The sequence below is a fragment of the Pundamilia nyererei genome, unplaced genomic scaffold (genome assembly GCF_000239375.1).
Source record: "Pundamilia nyererei isolate P.nyererei 1_Seehausen unplaced genomic scaffold, PunNye1.0 scaffold00019, whole genome shotgun sequence".
Lineage (NCBI taxonomy): Eukaryota > Metazoa > Chordata > Actinopteri > Cichliformes > Cichlidae > Pundamilia > Pundamilia nyererei.
In genome coordinates, this window is record NW_005187420.1 from 232 (window position 1) to 17,288 (window position 17,057).

A 17,057-nucleotide genomic window follows, 5' to 3' on the forward strand; every position below is an offset into this window, starting at 1 on the left:
ATAAATTTGACCTGCATGTGGGTGTGCCAGGAAAAAGGGCTTCACGGTCCAAAAAAGAAAATTAGAGCAAAACAGCAGTTTTGCTGTAGACCAGACCTTTTAGAATAATTTACTTTGGCCTGAATGAAGCATAGTGAACAGTAGACACATTTGGCAGTGATTAAACACAGCTTTCTGGAGAAAACCATCATACCAGCTGTGAAGGATGGCGATGGAAATTTTTTGGTTTCAAGGAGGCAGTACATCCATGAAAAACCCCGAACCCTATGTAACAAAACCTTTGCTTGAAAAAGTGGTCAGCAATGCCAACAAGCTTGTGTCGGAGGCTGGTGGACAAACGCTTATGTAGAACAAGTCACCAAGTTACTTCTGCTAAAGGAGGTAATGCAGGCTTCTGAGACCAAGGATGTAGTTACTTGTTACTCATTTTGAGAACAAAAGACATGCAGACACGATCCCATTAATGATTAATAAATCATTCAACAGTTACCCATGACCACACAAATTGAAGCAGGCCCATTATAGTCAGCATATCTCAGCAGCTTAGAGAGCAAGGAATATAAATGACGATGCTAGTTATGACCGTCCAACCGTTTTTTTTTTTAACTTACAGTGGTGAATTTCAGTTGAATGGCACTGCTAGATGGCCTCCAACAGTTTAAGTGAAGTGAGGACAGGATTAGATTACAGCATCTCTCCATCTATTCTTAAAATAAGAAAAATGATAATAATAAGGTGAATCATGGGTATAGTTTTTTTCTTCTTTTGAAGGAGAAACGAGTTCCATTTTTTTGTTTAGTCATAGTCTTTTAACCATACATTTGAATAGATATCCTGCTGTCCAGTTAGATTTCCAGCTTTTTGTGTCTCTCAGCATATCAGGGTTTTTCATATGTATTTTTCAACAAAAGGTCTGTGGGAGCTGATGGAGATGGCATGAAAATAATATTGTATGTTTTTTCTCTATGTGGTTGTAGACTGCAAGTGTTTTTGAATACCTATGGTATTCAGACCCAGACACCCCAGCAAGTGGAGCCCATCCAGATCTGGCCCCAAAAGGAACTGGTCAAGGTAAAGCTTGTTGGTCACATGTTGGTTAGAAGCGTTTTAAAATCATACACCTCTTTGACCTGTGTTTATGTTCTCCTCTTGTGTAGTTCAGAATGTTTGAGGTGTTCTCATTCCTATTAGATGTCCACTGGAAAAATGACAACAGTCAGAAAAGAGGTTTTAACAACTAATCAAGTAACAAACTGAAAACAACATACCGGTACTTGAAAATACACTTTTTCAGTGAGGCTTCCTGTTGGTTTTTTGTCTAGTTGTGTAGTGATGATGTCAGGGAAACTATTACAACTAAACTATTAGAAACCAAAAAAAGGTTCCTTAACACAAACTTGGATGTGGTATTTAATATCATGTGGTATTAGTGGTAATTCAGCACTCACATGGTGCATATGTCAGTCCAGAAGTGGGCTCTTCATAACGTGATTTGTTTTTCCCTCCTTCATTATGAGGCAGTTGGTTGAAGACAAACGAACTACTGCCCACAGAAGTAACTAATTAACTATAATCCACAATGAGTCTAAAATTCTATGATTAGACAGTTGCTGTTTGAGTGATGGATTTTACCAACGTTAAACTTGAAATGTAACTGATTGCAGATCCTTTGGAGGTTAGCGGTTAGCACAGTTAGCGCCAGTGACTTGTCCTTGAGTTACGGGCTTTTCCTTATCTTCAAATAAGAAAGCCCAGCCCTGTTTGCTTTGAATGATTGGAAGAAAATGTGAGGGAGGAAAACTGTGATAGACTATTGAAGCCACCCCACCACCAACACAACTACACAGATCAATCTTGCAGTGAGCCAGATTACATTTCAGCAGTCATCTATCAATACCCCAATACGTCTTGGCTCAGTCAGTCCATCTGCTTGTCAGTCCAGGATTTCCTGCTCTTAAGATTTTCCTCTCGATTGTCCCATCAGTCACAGCGGGGCTGCAGAGTAGTTGAAGTGACTTATTAGTTGAGCAGTCATTGTTCACATTGATTGATCAGCATAATGGTGTAGCTTTCACTGTGGCACACTAGAGATGCATTGAGCAGAGCTGTCTCCAAATTTGGTTTCAGAACAGTATGTTAGATGGGTCAAAAATTTTGAATTGGTTTCACTATAAGCTGTTTCAATCTCGCATTTAAATATTTAAAGATAAACACAACCCTTAAAAAGCCTTTTCATCAGCATTATGAGACTAGGTCGAGTGATGAACGATAAAACCCCCAATAATAATAAGTCAGTTAGTGGTTCAGCTACATTTTTTTAATTATAAGCCACTAGAACTATTCCTTTCTTTGGTTTACCTCAGTGTAATTCTTATCTGATCTAAGGTACATTCTCAATGCAAAGTGATATTTTATAGAATAAAATGATAATGAATCTTTCTGTGTAAAAGGATTGTTTTAAAAAAAAAAAGGTAACTTTGATTTCAGCAGTAATCCTGCTCTTATGAATCAAACAAGCATGTTGTGAAAATGAAAGTCCAAATCCTGTGTGATGTAAAAACTCCCTGATGTCATCTTCAGTATAAATCAGCTTTTACTACAAAAGGGGTTGAGGTTCAATGGCTTTTAATTAAATCTGAATTCACCAGTGAATCCGCTCAGCAAATCTAAATCCCTTCAAACCTTAACTTTCATAACTTTAAGCAACAAAAGTCATAAAACTCTTGCTATTTAAAGAGCAAAATTAATATACTGATGGTGAGATGGTCTAGCTTATGCTCAGTGTCTAGATTTTTTATTTAATTATATATTTTTAAACACAGAAGAAAAGCAAGTAGCAGATTGTTATTCAGAACAAGGAACTGAGCCCTTTACATGGAAATATTCCTGTAAGATAAAGATGAGATGGAAGGAAAGTGAAGCCGTTGTCACTTGCTTGAGTAGCAAGTTCAGCACAAGCTGCTATTTTCATTCCGTCCACTCTGCTCCTTTCATCTTTTGCAGATTACACTATTTGTACTGTCATATTTATGACACCAAGCACTACCTCCCTAGCAACTTGTGCTTCAGTCCCATAATATCCATCACTCAAATCCTTGTCTCTCCACTGGATACTATTCCTCATCTGCATGTCTGTTGTTTGAAGTCTACCAACTCTGTGTTGTCTGTCTTTCCTCTGTCATATCCATCACTCAGTCACTCCCTAGTTGCTGGTGCTCATCTGTCATGTCGGTTACTTGGCGTTTATCCTCCACGCCACATTCTGTAAACAGCCATTTTCTCCTATCATGTCATCTCTTTGAGCTCTGTAGTCATGGGCCTTTTTGCTTTCTGTCCCGCCATCACAATATTCGTCACATTTGAATCCGTAACCCGAATCTCCACCCTAGGCCCATATCCTGCCCCGCCCCCCATTATGTCCGTTACACCAAACAACTCTCCCCTCCAGGTCTATCATCTGCCTTTGAACTGTCATACCTGTTACTTTTTCCTTCTCTCTCTTCTGCTTCATTCTGCTGCACCGCTCAGCCTCTCAGATGGATATGCAATTGTGAGTCAGAGCGGGCACTGTGCTGAATATTAAATCTGAAGCCCAGACAGACATTTCTTCCTCGACAGAATCTGTTTATCTCCGAGTCATCACCATCTCTGGTGCTGCGGGCTGCATTTGCTCACCTCACCTCGTTTCTTGCAGCCATTTGATTGTGTTGACAACAGCTGCCTGTCGATGGGAGAGTGGCAATTACATTTGAAATGTGTTATTCCCACCCGTGCACCCTTAAGCTGATCCTCTTTCATGTCACTGCTTTCTCCAAAAATAGCCTTCCTTTTAGCCGTTTCATATCTGATTGTCATCGCCGATTTCACTAAGGATGGCAATTTGTTTGATGAGACTACTCTTGAATTTTTTCCAGCTTGTGAAGCCTTCCAAATAAGATCCCAATGAGGCTCTTAAAGGTCATTAAAAATACATTTTGTTGTTTTGGGGGTGGGGATGACACTTTGCGTCAAACACATGTCTCGATAGAGACCTAAAAACTAAACTGCAGTGTGCTCATGCTTGTTCAGTTTTAAAGCCTATAGAAAGCAACCTTCTTCCCACAGTTACTCCTCCTTTTACAGCATGTACGGAAATGCAGTGGAGGAAAAAAAGGCATTGAATCATAAGCTGCTGTATGCATTCCCCAGTAGCTTTGACCTGTTGTCTTTATGAAGGCTCTGTAATCTATGATCTAGAAGACCAAAACTCTCCGGCGAGTGAGTAAAATACTATTAAACAGTCATAATGGACAAAAATATAAAATCGAGAATCAGCTTGTGATAGCTTATCCATTTCCCTTTGTAAATCTACACTGAAAAAGTGTTGGTCAATGTAAAGAGGGTTTTTTTGTTTTCTTTATTAATTGTTAATCAATTCTAGTTTAAAAGATGGGTGTTTTAAAATCTGCCCTGTTTTAATTTCAATGTTTATGGAAGCTTAGCTTGAATATTTTTTTCAAATATGCTGATTAAGATTTCACTATTTTTAGTGCAAAAATGCTTTTTGTGTCATTACTTCGACCATAACTCAGTGAAAAATAATATTTCCAAGGGACTTTTGGGCAAGATGTGGAAACTACCCATGTCATCGCGGACATTATTTCGAGCTGTTCTGCAACCTGTAAGCTTCATTTAAGTCTCTCTGGTTGTCAGCAACTACAGCAAAACGAAATCTTTTGTGAGCATTGACTTCAGCAATTAAATGTACACTGTGCAGGGCAACAAACCAGCAATAGTAAAATATGCAGAAAAACTCCTGTCTGAGCACCTGTCGAAATGAGGAGTATATCTATGCCGAAGAAAAAGTTTTGTAAGCAAATAATTGCTCATCCTCACACTTACCCACAGAAGAAATGCGAAATACAGCTTTTTGTTACATTTTCCACATGTCAGTCTTGCTGTTTGCGCTTCGGTCAGTGGAAATGCGAGAGAATGAAAGGATGCTTTGATAGGCTGCCTGCGTGTTGTTGTTCGTCATTGGTATTCTGCACACAGGAAGAACTGGGTGCAGAGGTTCCTCCACCCTCCTTTGGGTTTTCTCCTCCAGGTCTTATCTTTGCCTGTTATGGCAATAGTTTGCAAAGTCAGTCAATCTTTAATTAACATTTTTCTACTTTATAAATAAGCATATATGTATGAAACTTTACTTTTTCCCTCTTTTTAACATAATTTTGTATCATTTAGTATTAAATGCCAGCATTTCAGAGCAGTGAGGAACCACATAGGAGTGGCAGAGCACCACCTTTTGGAGGATGTTGTGTATTGCAATTAGGATGTGTTGTAATGCAGCAGGGAAAGCTTGATAGGCAGATTTCCTGCTCTGATATTTGAGTCTTTGTGTACTGATGCTGCATGATGATAGAACTCAGAACGTGTTTAAATTTCACGCTCATATGTTGTTCATAGCAAATGAGCACTTCTGGTTTCATACTCAGCCACGTACAAAAGAGAAATGTAATACTGCAAACACAGATTTCTCTCTCTCCCTCACACATAAATGATAAGTTGTGGTGACTGTGTCACACCACTGGGCTTCGATCCAGCAGCGGCAAGAAATCAATGTCCACCTTCTTTTTCTTTGCATCTTTGCATCAGTGGATTTTGTCAGCAGGCAACTCAGTGGTAAGAAGCTTTTATCTAAAACACCAAAGAAATGCTTGGGAAGCTGAAAGGCTGGAGCTCCTGTATTCTCTCTCCTGTCGTGTGTAAATGCATTTCAGAGATGGCTGAGGGGGAGGCCGTGACCTTTTTCCTCAGTTCTGTTTTGACAAACTGTAGAGCCTTTTGGATATAATAATAAGTTATTACCTGCAAACTCATGAGTTTGTTTTTTTTACTCATCCATCTTGGTTTTACTTGCTAGTTGTTTATAGATCTGGGTTTTCCAGTTCCATAATTAGTGCAAAATGCGTAATAATGCTGTTCGTTCAAGCTTTTGTTAGCCTATGTGTATATTATATCTTCAGACTTGACTTACAAGTCTTAATCAGTTCACCAATTAAATGTGATATTTGACCTCTGCCTGTCTTCATCAGCCAAACCATGTTGGAATTGAGAATTAATATCAAGCTCTCTTCCGGCCTCTGTGCACCAGACATACTCGCACTGCTGATGTTAACATTTTTCATCTCATAAATTTGTTCTGTACTAAAGAACTGACTCAGGATTTTCACCTTGCGACTGAAGGACCAGACTGAGCCTTGAAACTTGACTTGTGACTTGATTAAAGTCAGCACAGTACTTCTTCTGTAGAGCTGGAAGAGATGGAATTACAGTGTGAAGAGATTACACATTGACCAGACAGAAAACACCTACTCTAAAAAAAAAAGGACCCCTTTCATTCTCCAATCTATATCAATCTTGGATGTGAACATAGAACTGGATCATTTTATTGAGTGGAGCTGTGATGATTTACCCAAAGGGGGAAAAACATCTATCCAAGAAGAAGTTTTGAATGTCTTTTAAAAGAATAATTTTAAATATTTTCACTTTAGTTTAATTTGCAAAGAAACAAGGTCATATTTTGTAGTTCAGTGCAAAGAAAAAAAGCTGATAGATGTTTCAATTCAATCAGTGATATGTTATGGTATTTCATGAGATGGAGAATGGTCAAAATCTAAGCAGTGAAGATACTAATTTTTCCTGTTTTATATGTTAGTCTTCAATAATGCTTAATCCTACATATCCCATAGCATAAACAAAGTGTCCATCCCATTCAAGTATTCGCCTGGTTTGTAACACAATCTTCATTCTAAGAAGTTACTGTTTTCATGGGCTAAATACAACTCTTCAAAAAGGCCTTTGTAACATTGAGCCACAACATTAAAACTAGTGATGGGTAAAATAAATAAATTTATATACCCACCAACAGCACAATTCTCCTATGGCAGTGGCACTGAACTTTTTCGCAACTTCAAGAACCAAACTGCTCCCAGCAACAGGCAATATTTCCAAAGCCACATCACTCGCTAACTTAATTATTTTTTAGAAAGGCAGATTATGGCAGAGGAATCCTTCAACCAGTCGAGAGCCAGTGCTAATTAGCTAGCTATCTACAACTGATAAAATCTTTTGGTTGCTGTCATGTCAGCCAACAAATCCCAACAGTGTGAAATTGAAGACCAACTGTTATAAAAATTAATCAAAGCTTTGGATAGATCTGCCGCTGTTAACATCATAACTTGTATATGTGTCACGTAACAACAGAGAGATTGACAGGCTTTGCAACTCAGATCACCAAATACGAGAATAAATCATTTTTGGGAACTATCACACCAAAAGATGTTGTTGAGAACTCAGCGTGATGTCAGTGTCTCTTCTCGTGGGCCCCTGCACTGCATTACAACGGTGTTATCAGCTCTCGCTCCCATGGGTATACTTGGGTCCGCTAAGCATGCTGCTGATGGTGGCACGGGGACCTTTCATTATCGCCACGTCTCATAGCTTTACACAGAGCTACTATCAGTAGGTGGTTCTGCCATATGGAGGTAATTTCAGCTTATGAGTTGCAACAACAAAAAATGTCCCAGTGGGACAGACAGATATTGGACCCACGCTTTCATTTAAATGGTGAATAGAACTGTGCTGCATGACATTTTCAATCAAATGTGGTATTTTCAGTCACCAATTTGATCGCAGGGACTGCAGATAAAGATGTAGGTTGTAGCTTATGTGAAATCAGAGAGTTTAGCAGGAAGATTTTTCCAGAGTTTAGTTTACTGATAAGGTGTTAGTTTATGTCTCTGTATAATGTGTGTGTGTTTGTCTTTCTGCAGGCGTACCGTTTCCTTGCCTTCAATAAAAAGCTGGGGTTGAGTGGACGCCCAGAGAGGCCAGTGGGCTGCATTGGGACCTGCAAGGTATTTGAATACGCACACACGTACCCACAGTCATGTAAGTACATCTCAATACATGTGCTTACTGTACATATGTGCTCCATGAGACTTTGCACAGGTCATGGGTGACCACTAACAAACCTCCCACATATTGATCCACATAAATATTCCAGAGCTTCGCAATATGGCAAAAATTATTCAGCTCCACGAGTGCTTTCCTTCTTTATTCATACACTATGCATCAGTGAACGCTGAGGTTTTGCGTAGTCTCAGGAGTTATTGCATTTTAATGTGCTAAGTTGCTGTCCAGCAGCCTGTGTGCTTTGTCCGGGTATGTGCATGTTGTGTAGCTGTTACATATTAGCATTTCTAATGTCCATGTTTGCGTGGCGTTAATGTTTCTTGCTGGTGTTGTTTGCGGTTTCTTGCAAATGAAGAACATAGTACAACTAAATAAGTTGAGCTATAACAGCCTCCTCAAACAAAAGCATTGCCAAACAAATGAATCATGTCTCCCAACGCATTGCTAAGACAATATAATAATGGAACATTTATGGGGAAGATGGCTGACTGCCAGAGGACATTATCATTATCAGTGTGTGTGCCCCTGTGAAAATCTGTATGTGTGAAAAGGAGCTTTCTACCAGTTGTGTGAATGTGCTGCATCGGTGTGTGTTATCAAGAGTGATTGTGTAACTCCTGTGTGCCCCCTCTGTCTTAGGATTGATGGCATGTTTTATACGCTATCCAGAATAATGTATATGTGGCTTCTTGTGAGCTATCCGTCTTCTAATGCAGCTGTTTGTGTGTGTGCGCGCGTGCTCGTTTCCCTCTAGATTTATCGTATCCTGGGCAAGACGGTGGTGTGTTACCCAATAGTGTTTGATCTAAGTGACTTCTACTTGTCCCAAGATGTTATGCTGCTGATTGATGACATTAAGGTAAGTCAGAGTCACATTATGGAGCTTACCAATGTCACGAGTCCACAACTTACAAGATTTTATGTGCTTACACAACTTAAATAACTGAGATATATTCAGCTTGTCTGGTTTAAAGAGTCTGTTTTTCAAAAAAGGCAAGAAATCTGTAATTTAATGTGATTTCTTACTGCTTTCACTTGGCCCAATAGAAAAGGCACACGCTGTCATAGACTGCTTAATGCTAGGACTGATAGTGGCTAAACTGATAGTGGCTACAGTTATCACTGGCTTTTCCAGTGATAACTGTTTAGACTTGATAAAAATCATTTTTGGTCACGCCACTTATCATACCTCAGTCTGTAGTTTTGCTTTTGGTCTGTCACCCGTTGGTTTTAAATGCAAATTGAACTCACTAGACTCTGTAAATAGATTCCATAAGATGTGCACAGCTGGATCATATTCCAAAGAGCCTCTAATAAACAGATTTTTTTCTTTTCTTTTGCTTTGTGAATGATTATGCCAATGTTGTCCTTGGTCTTCAATAGTTGGTGCAAAGTAGCCTCTTACCACTGAACATTTTTGAGTCAGGAGATGTACAAAGTGCAGGTAGCCAAAACATTTAGCACATTCAACTGTTATCATTTGTATACTCAGATCTCTCAGCCGTGGTGGTAATTCATGGAAGATTCAGAACTTGTTGTTCTTTTTTAATTACTTTAAAAACGTCAGATCTTCTGATTATTTCCATATTTCCATAAAAAGACTAATGATATTAATATGGTTGCATACTTTCAGGACTGCTCTATATATGCACTACATACATCAGTGTCTGACACTGATTGCCAGCTAAGAATGGCTTATCAGCATTAATTGGCACCTGCCACTGAAAAACGGTAGGAGCGTATGACTGCAGGAATTGGCATATACCAAGACTGAAATATTAATTAAAGGAAATTATCAGGCAGTCTATACCTAAGTTTCCCATGTGGTCATTAAGCTGCTGTTGTACTTTTTAATATGTAACAACTGTCAAAGAATTTAAACCCAGAGTGAACTTTAGAAATACCACAGATTCAAGCTGAAAGTTGAATCTTTGTACTGGAAGTATGAAATGGTGTCTGTGGGTTTGTGTGTGTCTGTGTGTCCAGAACACCCTGCAGTTCATCAAACAGTGCTGGAAGATGCCAGGGCGTCCTCTCTTCCTCGTTCTCATCCGTGAGGATAACATCAAGTAATATTTACACTCTACAATAGTCCTTTTGTCGTTTTTTTGTGGTCTTCCTGCTGTATGATCACTTTCTCAAAGCACTCTCCCTTCTCCAATCTCGTCATACATCACTCACTATCTCATCTTCTGTCTAACATCCGACTCAAGCTTGCAACAAAATGTCTTGACAGAGAATTTATTTCGCTTTTTTTCCCCATCAATCATGTTTCTGTTTCTCCTCCTCCCCTACATTTTTTCCCTTCAGTATGTACTATCTGTCTTTATAGCAGAAAGGTGCTACTGCACATTTGCTTGCTGATTGGGTGATAATGTTTCTCATTTGTATCACTATAACCTGGCTGGTGGGCTGATTACAGTAGTATTGACCGGTATCCAGGGAGCCATATGTTAAATGTGCTACAAACGTTTAAGCAGCCACGCTACAGCATCTGGAATGAGTCAGTGGGCTCTCATAGAAACAATTCAATAGTCTTTAGTTTGCTATTGATTGGGATTATGACCTGTCTAGGGGTCAACAACATACCAGATAAAGCACTGAGTATACTCATTTGATCTGAAGCTTCAGTTGCATACTATTAGTGTGTTTAATACAGATATTATGTCTGGAATAAAATCAATGATACTTGTGATGAAAGGAGAGAGAGCTTATCACAATATTTTAACTTCTGTCTCATCAGAGGAAGCCGCTTTAACCCAGTCTTGGACATGCTGGCCTCATTCAAGAAGGGCAGCATCGGAGAAGTCAAAGTTCATGTTGACAGACTTCAGGTTTGTGGCTCTGGTTAATTATGTTTTTGTTTGCAGTGCAAATGTCAAAGATATGCTTTAATCAACACTTAAACAATCAAACTGGTCAACTAAATGAAAAAACCCACACAAAAGTCGAACATGACCTGCAGCACCGAAGCTTTCTACAGTAGTTGGATCCAGTTAGATCAAACAGATTTAATCCTGGCAACTCTCATTGCAAAGCGAGGGCGATCTCTGTCTGTGCCCATTAGAGACTATAGCAGGTAACTGTCTGGTGAATTCACAGTGAGGCCAGTGGGTATCGTGTGTTCTGCATCCTGCACACACTAATCAGCTAGCTTGCTCACCTAAACCAAATGGAGTCTTTCCACTTGAAACCTGAAATGGACTATGTCCACTTGAGGCACTGTGAACAATGACCTGAAATGGTTTTCCAACATGGCCTGGATTTTATGTGTGAAACAGCAAAAGCAATGTGAGGCAAGTTTCTTTGACACTGAGATACTAGCTACTATCTCTCCATCCATCCATTCGCTTCCGCTTATCCTTTTCAGGGTCGCGGGGGTTGCTGGAGCCTATCCCAGCTGGCATAGGGCGAGGAGCGGGGTACACCCTGGACAGGCTGCCAGTCTGTCGTAGGGCTAACATAGCTAGCTACTATCTAGTTTAATGTAATTGCTTTGACTGCATTTTATAGTTATTCAAAATAATTCTTGTCAAAATATGTAACAAAAATAGACAGCAACAGCAGCACATCGTAAGCTGACATGATACTGAAACAGGATGGTAGATTTAGTGCTAGACACCAGTGAACATAAAAGGCTATTGCAGTTGATAGCTTGACTTTATTATGATTTTATTTCATAGGATTATATCTGAATACTTAAGAGAGGCCACTGGGCATGTATTTGGTTAGGTTTGGTTCTTCTTATGTGTCGAACACGTTGAATATATTTCATATCATATCATATATTTCTACAACTAGAACCTCTCTTTCTTGTGTGATCATCAGAATGGGTCAATCCTACATTTAACTGATCAATCATGCTCTTAGATTCACATATTCTTACATTTCCAAGCAAGCACAGAATCAATATCACCACTACTTTTCCTCCACTTTTGATTGTTTGCTTATTGTGGGGGCTTTTATAAAAGCAGCCATAGAGACAGAAGTATACAGGCTGCTCCCTTCTTTTAGCTCAACAGATATTACAAATAAACTCTAAAGTAAATGCACTGGTGTAATATAGCAAATGTTTTAATAATAAATAGTTGTCCAGGGCTTCCCCTCTGCCTTACAGTACAAACAAAGATTTCTCAGCCTTTAAGCTGGTGTTCCCCTTTATTTTAATAGCAGCACCAGTGTTCATCTGTGTGTGTGACCTTGGTCTGTGAAATTCAGTATGAAAACTATCATTGTTGGCTTGAGAAGGCTAAAGCTGCTTTGAGCTCTGAATGTTAAAAAAGGTGACTGGGACTGTGTGAGTGAAGGTTTTTTATGGCTTGAATTTGGATGACAGCATGGAATTAAATGTTATATTTATAGAAGACAAGTCTTTTCCTTCTGTGTGGGTTTTGACCTACTCAGAGGTAAATAAAATGAAGTCTAAGTGCATAAATGAATAAATAAATGTGGCTTATTGGCGTTATGAAATGGATGAAACAAGTGTTACAAATGCTATGAAATAACCTCTGCCTATATGGTTCATTAGTCAGTGTTCAGTAGATGTTGCAGTGCCTACAATCCGAAGAAGAGTCAGGACCATAAAGCATATTCAAAGTAAAATCAGATTATATTTTTTCTTATTTGCTAGATTTTGAGTACTTCTGGTAGCTCAGGAGGTAGAGCAGCTTGTCCACTAATTGGATGGTTATTGGTCCAACCCTTGGCGTCATTGGACAAGATAGTGAATGCTTAATTAGCCCTTATGCATCCGTCAAAGTGCAGATGTGTATGTGCGATTGTTATAAAGGGATAGAAAAAAGCTGCTTTATTTTGCTGGTGCCTTGTCCATATTATATCTCAATTTGGTGCATCATGGAAATCTTCGTAGGGCTATTCCCAAATTTACAGTTAACCTTAAAGCTAACCTGTAGATCATCCTCAGTTTTAACTGCATGGTTCAAATATGTCTACATTGAATGATTTTGAACACAGTATTCATGATTTCAAAAACCCAGAAAATTAGGCCAAGGTAGAACCAGGATTATTTGCACACTGGTAACTTTGCAAAGTTTATGACAGTTTTCTAACTTAAACTTCACTTCCAGTGTGTTTGTGGTGTTCAGCAGAGACTTCCTCATACGATCCTTTCTTTTTCTTTTTTTGCTTTCAAGTTTTTCCTTCCCTTTGCCTATTTGCCATTCGCAACACAGCCAACTCCTACAGCTTTGAAACATTTGCTCTTCATCATCTCATTGTTATGGGGAGCAGGATGGCTCCTCTCCTACGCCTCTTATTTTTGTTTTGGAGTTAACTTCAGTTGGAATGGCTAATATCACATTTAGACCACAGGAGAAAGGCAAACCGAACTGCACCCCTACACAGCTATGCTTTTAAAATGCTCAAACTTTTATCATCGCATTACCGTGCAAGACACTCACTTGTCACTGCAACAGTACACATTTGTAAAATTTGTAAGCGTGAACTTAGTGCACACCTTACTACTCCATTTGTTATCTGGTACAAACTGCATTATTTAAACAGTTGTTTTGTAAACCGAGTCACCCGACAAACTTCCCCTCTGGGATCTACGCAGCTCCTGAGTAGGCTTTTAGAAGTACTTTGTCAGTGCAGTACTGCAGAATCTCTTGAATGCTAAATTCACCAAAAAAAAAAAAAAGTCACTTGACAATTTCTTTGATGTGCACTGTCCTTATCAATCATTTAGACCCTGATATCTGGGGCATTTGTGGAGCAACTGGACTTCCTGCGTATCAACGAAGCAGAGTAAGAGTCCCTCTAGTGTTTATGCTCCCTTTGACAGATGTCAGTGTTTTTGCCATAATTACTGCATAAATCAAAGTGTCTAAGTGATACCAGCTTTATTTTCATTTACTGCTTTAAATGTGAAAGCAAAGCTGCGGATAACACAAAAAATATAATTTGTCTGTATCTGTATCTGTGTGTGTGAACAGGATCCCAGAGTTTAAAAGCTTTGAGGAGCTGGAGCTGCCTAAGCACTCCAAGGTGAAAAGACAAACAAGCACGCCCAACGTCTCCGACCTGGAGCAGCAGCCTGAGATCAATGTGGAGGAGTGGCAGAACAAGTCCACCAATGAGATCATTCAGAAGTTCCATGTGAGTTGTTCAAAAAGTACCCAAAAATAACACATTCTCTTAACTAAAGAGTACTGTGAGTAAAATGGGCAGGGCATAAACTTTTCCTCACTGTTGTCGCTATAGCTGCTAATTAAATGGTAATCTTTTATCCGAACAGCATTACCAAGACTGGCAGAAGCCCCTCCAGCTCTTCCTTTTATGCCATGTCTGACTTAATCAGTGTCGTGCCTGTTGTCACTGATGCATGCTCAGCTTTGTTCCCCCCGGGGTCTTTGCCTCTGCTTTCCCAGAACAGAGCCCTACTGTCAAACAGAAATGATCTTGGCTGAAATGTTTAACTATACTGTATCATTGTAAAGGACTGTGACTGCTTGGCAAGTCAGGCTCAGCTTGCTAGCATCCTTCTGAGGAGAGAAGGATCGGACTTCCTTGCCAAAGATGGTAAGCACTCGCATTGTGAGCTAGAGAGCAACTAAAAGCTGTACTTTCACAAATTAACAGCAAATCTGTTTAAATCGGGGAATTTCCACTTCCCAGTTTTGCCTGACATCATCTAAACTGTTTTCTACCTTAAAAATTGATGCATTCATCAGTTACATCTTATTAATTTAAATACAACTCTATTTCTCTTTGAAGTTTTTTTTAACGTCTGAACGTTTTGTTGTAATTATAGAGAACATGATGGAAGAATTGGAGAGAATCTACAGAAGAGCTGGCAGCCGAAAACTTTGGTCTGATATTCTCTCACACACACACACACACACATGCACTATTAAAATCTGTTCATAGACCTTTTTGCAGCAGTTCAGCCTTCTGTTCCTACATTTCTTTGGATTACATTATATTTGTCCTGATTTGATTTTCGGTTTTTGCCTTTGCTAACATTCTTCGTGTGTGTAATAAAAGAACTTGGAATGGAGTTTGAAAATTGAATGAGATGTGAACTATATGAGGATTTTTCTCTGTACTTTAGCGAGGGTTCTTTTAAGCAGTTGCTTGTATATAGACCTGTTGTGTAATCTTCATAAACACTTCAAAATAACTGTCATTTAATCTGGCTGAACTGTAGGCTGGCAGTGCGCCATGCTGCAGCTATTACCAAGAAGTTTGCCAGCTCTATAGCTCCTCACATCACCACAATTCTGGTGCATGGGAAACAGGTAATGTTCAGGCAGAGATGGAGTCAAGTCCGTGCATGAGTAGCACCGGTTAGTTGGCTAGCTTGCTGTCGAAAAAGCTTTCCTAGAGCTGTGTGAGGTTCAGCCCATCCACACTTTGGATTCTTCTTAGGCAGGTCATTTAGAGGTGTGAAAGAAAACATTAAACTGAATTTGGAGTTCATTCTTTTTTAAACAAGTTCAATAAATATGCATAAAACTTATACAATGCTTACAATATGTGAACATAAGCAGTGGCCACTTAATGCCCCTAGAGTTATCTAGCTATTAGAGATGTGTTTAAAAGAATAAGATTTAGCATCTTAGTGTTATTTAATTGACTAGCAGGTGTTGGAAAAACACTAATAGGCTAATATCTTAGCATATCAAGGAGATAAACGTATTCCTAGTGAAACCACTGGGGTTAGAAATATAGAACATAGCTAACTCTCACACAGTCGTCAGTTTGGATGAGGCAGCTTTGCCAAGCTAGCAGGCGCCTTGACACAGATCTGTACGGGCTTTCTCTCTCCATTAACCATCACAGTGGCTCGCCCTTCACTTCTGCTGTTTTGATATACATATATAATTTATTTTTTAGCATCACATGTTTCTCTAAGGCTGGCTGTATACTGCAAATGAAACAGAATTTGACTTGCAGCCACAGGTCCAATTTATTTGTTTGCCAGATGAAAGTGCTTCATAGCTACTGCGGGAGCCGGCAACACACATAATGTAATATTAGAACAAATGTGGTATAAAATTTGTGGAATACATAACTGAGCCAAATTGACTGCCTTTTTCTGTGTCTGTTGTTAGATCTTGCACAACAGATGCACAGAAGGCATTCAGTAATTTTTGAAATAATATACGGGTCTTCTAAGGCAATGATATGGGTAAATGAAAACATCAAATCAGGGTACAGTGTTTTATGTTGTCAAGAAATCTCTGCATTTCTCTTTTTGATCTTTGTCTATAAAACTACCAAAATTCTTTTTTGTTTGTGGTGTACTGCTGGCCTGTCTCACAAAAAACTGACCAAATACTACAAATGGTTGTCACAACTTGTGAGCTTTTGTTCCCCTCGGTGTTTTTATTTGATTTTGTATCCGGTTGCCTGAAATGACAACTTTTATTGTATGCTGTTTTTTGTTAATTAATAGGATTTTAGCATAAAGAAATTTGATTATGCTGTCAAGTTCAAAAAAAAATTGTCTGCAGGCAGGTTTTCAGCTTGCTGGCAAATGGCATCAATACTCAGTTCAATTTACTTTCTCATTTACCTAACATGGGCCAGGAAGTGAAGCTTGAAATAGGTTCCCCAACAAAGCATCGGTGGATTGACACCACATCATGCCTTCTAAACGTTAAAGCTTTGTTACCTTTTTTATTCATTGTATTCAAGATGTGCCCTTGTATTTCTGCAGGTTTAAGCACTGAATAACTCTACAGATACACACACACACACACACGCTTTCACACAGAAACACACACAAAAAGATATTCGCAGCATATAATAAGAGGAGGTTGTGTTTCAGCTGATTATATCCATGCCCCCCATTAATTAAGTATTCCATGTGTTCCCTGCTTCTGTGTTGTGGATGTGTGTCGATAGCAGGCTTGGTTGTGGGCTACCATGTGAAGATTTGTGAACAGTTTGTGTGCTGATTTTTTCCTCATAGGATTCCTGCAGGCCCGAGGAGGCAGTTTGAAGGTTGCGCTGAATCCTGAACAATGCAATCAGAAATTAGTGAACATTAAAATATTTTAGGAGATGACAAACTTTTAGATGTTATTTATAGGGACACATTTTCTAGTCATGTGTTTGACTTTTAGATTTAGATT

The 17,057-nt window shown here is 39.1% G+C and overlaps 1 protein-coding gene across 1 annotated transcript in view; it reads left to right on the top strand.

The window, feature by feature from the left end:
* Window positions 1-977: 977 nt before the first annotated feature.
* Window positions 978-17,057, top strand: part of LOC102204070 (phosphorylase b kinase regulatory subunit beta) — a gene marked incomplete at its 5' end in the record, with an annotated part of 23,285 nt that continues 7,205 nt past the window's right edge. The window contains 9 exons of the mRNA XM_013909095.1: window positions 978-1,071; window positions 7,815-7,898; window positions 8,711-8,815; window positions 9,943-10,025; window positions 10,700-10,790; window positions 13,664-13,722; window positions 13,911-14,073; window positions 14,415-14,496; window positions 14,729-14,786. Of these exons, the coding sequence (XP_013764549.1) occupies window positions 978-1,071; window positions 7,815-7,898; window positions 8,711-8,815; window positions 9,943-10,025; window positions 10,700-10,790; window positions 13,664-13,722; window positions 13,911-14,073; window positions 14,415-14,496; window positions 14,729-14,786 (819 nt within the window). The remainder of the gene's footprint in view (window positions 1,072-7,814; window positions 7,899-8,710; window positions 8,816-9,942; window positions 10,026-10,699; window positions 10,791-13,663; window positions 13,723-13,910; window positions 14,074-14,414; window positions 14,497-14,728; window positions 14,787-17,057) is intronic.